The sequence below is a fragment of the Chinchilla lanigera genome, unplaced genomic scaffold, assembly GCF_000276665.1.
Source record: "Chinchilla lanigera isolate Chin_1 unplaced genomic scaffold, ChiLan1.0 scaffold00168, whole genome shotgun sequence".
Taxonomy (NCBI): domain Eukaryota; kingdom Metazoa; phylum Chordata; class Mammalia; order Rodentia; family Chinchillidae; genus Chinchilla; species Chinchilla lanigera.
This window is the reverse complement of record NW_004955569.1, coordinates 240302-244613: the sequence shown is the minus strand read 5'-3', so window position 1 is coordinate 244613 and position 4312 is coordinate 240302. Positions and strand designations below refer to the sequence as shown.

Below are 4312 nucleotides of genomic sequence, written 5' to 3'. Positions count from 1 at the left end.
TATCAAGGGGTGGATTTTTATAATGAATTAATTGTGTCAACTTGAGTACTATATGCACAATTATATTTGTTCAACAAAGTTGTGGGTCTGGAAAACGAACCCAAGGGAGGATTGCTGTGAGAATGCTATCTGAAAGAAATGAAAAAGGATGGCTTGCTTATGTTTTTGTGGAGGAGCACCAGTATTCACTGTTACCTTTCAAGTCATCTCCTGCTTTCCAGCACAGTCTCTTCAGCCTCCAGCTCAGACCACAGGGACTCGACAGTGGGCTCCAGGCCCTCAACTGGGTTATTTGGATATGCAGTGCACAGAGAGACCTTCTGCACTCTTCCACATCTGATTGTGTGGGAAGCCATTTTAAACCAATCTTGTAAATTCTTATACTTTTGTATATCTCACATTAAATGTTTCTCTAATGAGCACTTACTGATACATGATTAAAATTCATGAAACACTTTTACAGACAAGTTATGGTCCATCTGATCTATCACAATCAGAAACTCTCACAGCAGTATGGTTTATTTTTTGGTACAAGTGATATTAAAATTACTGGTTAGAAAATACAATATAAGCATGAAAAGCAAAATATTAATGGTAAGAAAACATATTTTTATGTAAATAATAATATTAACACCAACATGAACGTGCAATAGGCAAAAATTATATTCTTGAAACAATATAATTATGTTGGGACATGTGCAGTATGGGTTCTTAGGATATGAAAAACAAAACATTTACTAATCTACAAGTTGTGTGGCCAGTAAACTTTGTCCGAACACACATTCACATGTCTCTAAATATGTATACATATATATTATAAAATCAAACTCAAAATTATTTTTTACACAAAATATGAAGTTTATACACTAAGAAATCCCATCAGAAAAAAAACAATTAACAAAGTATATTTTAATGGTCTGTACCTCCAAATAGTAAACACAAAGCAAAATTAAAACTACATAATCACTAACCCTACTTGCAAGTGATGAAATACCTTTCAATTCACAGGTTTAATTACAAGATAATATAGGTTAAGTTCAAAGACAATGGCTTACACAGAAATTATTATGTACTATTTTTTTATAGTAAAGACTACAGGTACATAGTTCAGATACTTACAAGTGATTGGCTCAAAAACACACTAGAAATATATCCTAGGGTATCTCCATCTGGGAGTGTATTTTCCAAAAACTTTATGAAGAAATATTGACATCGAATTTTTCAGGTGTCCATTACATGAGGAATTTTCATAGGATTCTCAAAATAAGTCTATATATATAAAGTTTCCCCTAGTGTGACTTCTTTTATGTAGCTGATAAAAACCTGTGTTCACTTAATGTTTTCTCCCACACTGCTTTTATGTATAGGGTTCCTCCCCAGTGTGAGATCATCTATGTCTATACAATGAGGACTCACTAGCATAACTTTTTCCACATGGCTGACATGCAGTTTCTCTCTGGTGGGGTTTTTTTCAAGTCTTTGACAATATTTGTGTGTAGTGAATGACTTCCTATATTGCTTACACACAGTTTCTCTCCACTGTGAGTTCTTTCATGTTTTTCACAATGTCTGTGCGTAGTTAATGCCTTCCCACATTGCTTAGAGAGGGTTTCTACACAGTGTCAATTCCTCATAGCTTTGACAGGTACTGTGGGTGCTGAGTATTTTTCACATTACTTACATATATAAGGTTTCTGCCCAGTGTGGATTTGTTTATGTTTAAGGAATGCATATGTGCTAGCAAATCCTTTTCCACATTGCTCACATATATAGGGTTTCTCTGTAGTGTGAGTTCTTTCATGTCTTTGACAACATTTGTGTGTAGTGAATGCTTTTCCACATTGCTTACATATATAGGGTTTCTCCCCGGTGTGAATTCTTTCATGGCTTTGACAGGAACTGTGTGTGGTGAATGCTTTCCCACATTGCTTACATACATAGGGTTTCTCGCTACTGTGAGTACTTTTATGTACTTGTAAGTTACTGCGTGTGGTGAATGCTTTTCCACACTGGATACATACATAGGGCTTCTCACCAGTGTGGGTTCGTCTATGAATGCGAAGTGCGTATGTGTTAGCAAATCCTTTTCCACATTGCTTACATACATAAGGTTTCTCACCTGTGTGAGTTCTTTCATGTATCTGATAATAAACTTTTTTAGAGAATGCTTTCCCACACTGCCTGCACATATAAGGTTTCTCCTCAATGTGACTACTTTGATGGCTTCGACAGTTACTATATGAGCTGAATGCTTTCCCACATTGCTTACATACGTAAGGTTTCTCCCCAGTATGAATTCTTTCATGTATTCTACAGGAACTCTGTGTGTTGAATGCTTTCCCACAGTATTTACATACATAGGGTTTTTCCCCAGTGTGAATTCTTTCATGTATTTTACAGGAATTCTGTTTTTTGAATGCTTTACCACAATGTTCACATATATAGGGTTTCTCTGCAAAGTGATTTCTTTCATGCACTTTACAATAATTCTGAGTACTGAAAGTTTTCCCACATTGTTTACATGCATAGAGTCTGCCCATGTGACTTCTTTCATGTATTTTACAGTAACTCTGTGTAGTGAATACTTTTCCACATTGTTTACATGTATAGCGTCTCCCCCCAGTGTGATTTCTTTCATGTACTTTACAGTAACGCTGAGTTGTGAATGTTTTCCCACACTGCTTACATGCATAGGGTTTCTCCCTAGTGTGAGTTCTTTCATGCATTTTATAACTACTCTGTGTACTGAATGCTTTCCCACATTGCTTACATACATAAGGTCTCTCTCCCATGTGAACTTTTTCATGAATTTTATAATATTTCTGAGTATTGAAGTTTTCCCCACATTGTTTGCATACATATAATTTCTCCTCAGTGTGAATTCTTTCATGTATTCGGTAAAGGCTGGACTTCGTAAATGCTTTTCCACATTGCTTACATGTATAGGGCTTTTCCCCAGTCTGAGTTATTTCATGTCTGTGAAAAGAATTACTATGAGCTAATGCTTTCACATGTTCCTTAGATACATTGGGTTTCTCTCCCACATGTTGTCTTTCGTGTTCTTGAATAAGGTGAGAAGAAATAAAAACATTCCCATATTGTTTCCACAAATAGGGTTTCCACCCACTGCGATTTCTTTCATGGATTTGATCACCACTGGGTGTGACAGAGGCTTCAAATCTTTTCTTACCTACAAAAGTCTTCTCTCCAGGGTGAGTTCCTGCATCAAGTTTAGAGCAGGTTTTTCCACATTGCTCATACTGATAGGGCGTCTCTCCAGTCTTTCTCCTTGCATGCTTCTGACAGGACTGGAGATCACTGCAGGTTCTTCCATCTTCATTACATTTACTCAGCTTGTCATCAAATCCAAAATACTCATCTGGCTTCATTCCCGTCTGAGGTAAAATGGGTACTTTTAGTGATAAATGCCCAATCAGGGGCTTTCTATAAGCAAGGCTTTCAGTTGGCTTTACAGCAGCTTGTTGCATGTCCACATTAGCATGTGGAGTCCGAAGAAATATTTTTTCATGTTGATTCCAAGCTTTACATTGATTGCATTTTGATACTTCTTCACTGCTGTAAACACAAAAGAAGAAAAATATCAATCACAGTAAAAATCCTCCATATCAGTAATTTACCAGGATAAATTCTGGCTGGGTGCCTGCTAAGAAATTTTGAGAATAGTCTGAAAACAATGGAAGATGCCACCTAAACACCCATTTTCCAAGTGATGTTATTTATTTGGGAATTTTAAATTGATGTATGTTTGCAATATATAAGGTCTAATTCAATTTGGTCATTGATGCATATGTATGTCACATATTCATAGTTTTTGACACTTGTGTCCTGTCAGTCTCACCTTTTCTTCATATCCAGGTCATCTTTCCCATCTCTAACAAATCAGTCTTTCTGTTCTCTATCATTTCTCAATTTTACTCCCTAATACATGATATGTACATACTTATATAAAATAAAATGTGAGATAATTCACTTTGTGTCTGACTTCTTTTAACAAAATAAGATAGAGTACCAACTATTTTGTGGCAAAAGATATGACATTACTCTTTATTACAGCTGAATACTTAGCACATTTTTTTTTAGTGTTCAGTATCAAACAATAGTCTTAGCACTAAATTATATTTCCAGTTATTTTTTATTTTGAGAGATTCTCATAGATCATTAATTTGCAAAGGGTAAACTTCATTTTGTCATCCTGCTGGCTCGCCTTACCAGAGTGCTGGGATAATAAGGGGGTACCACCATGTTGGGCCTATCCTATATTCTCTTTACCCATACATATAATGATGGGCAT

General features: G+C 35.9%; 1 protein-coding gene across 1 annotated transcript in view; it reads right to left on the bottom strand.

Moving 5' to 3' along the window:
• Positions 1–496: 496 nt before the first annotated feature.
• The window catches only part of LOC102027021 (zinc finger protein 709-like), a 19456-nt gene continuing 15640 nt past the window's right edge, over positions 497–4312 (bottom strand). The window contains exon 5 of the mRNA XM_013509356.1: positions 497–3576. Within this exon, the coding sequence (XP_013364810.1) occupies positions 1674–3576 (1903 nt within the window). The 3' untranslated portion in view covers positions 497–1673. The remainder of the gene's footprint in view (positions 3577–4312) is intronic.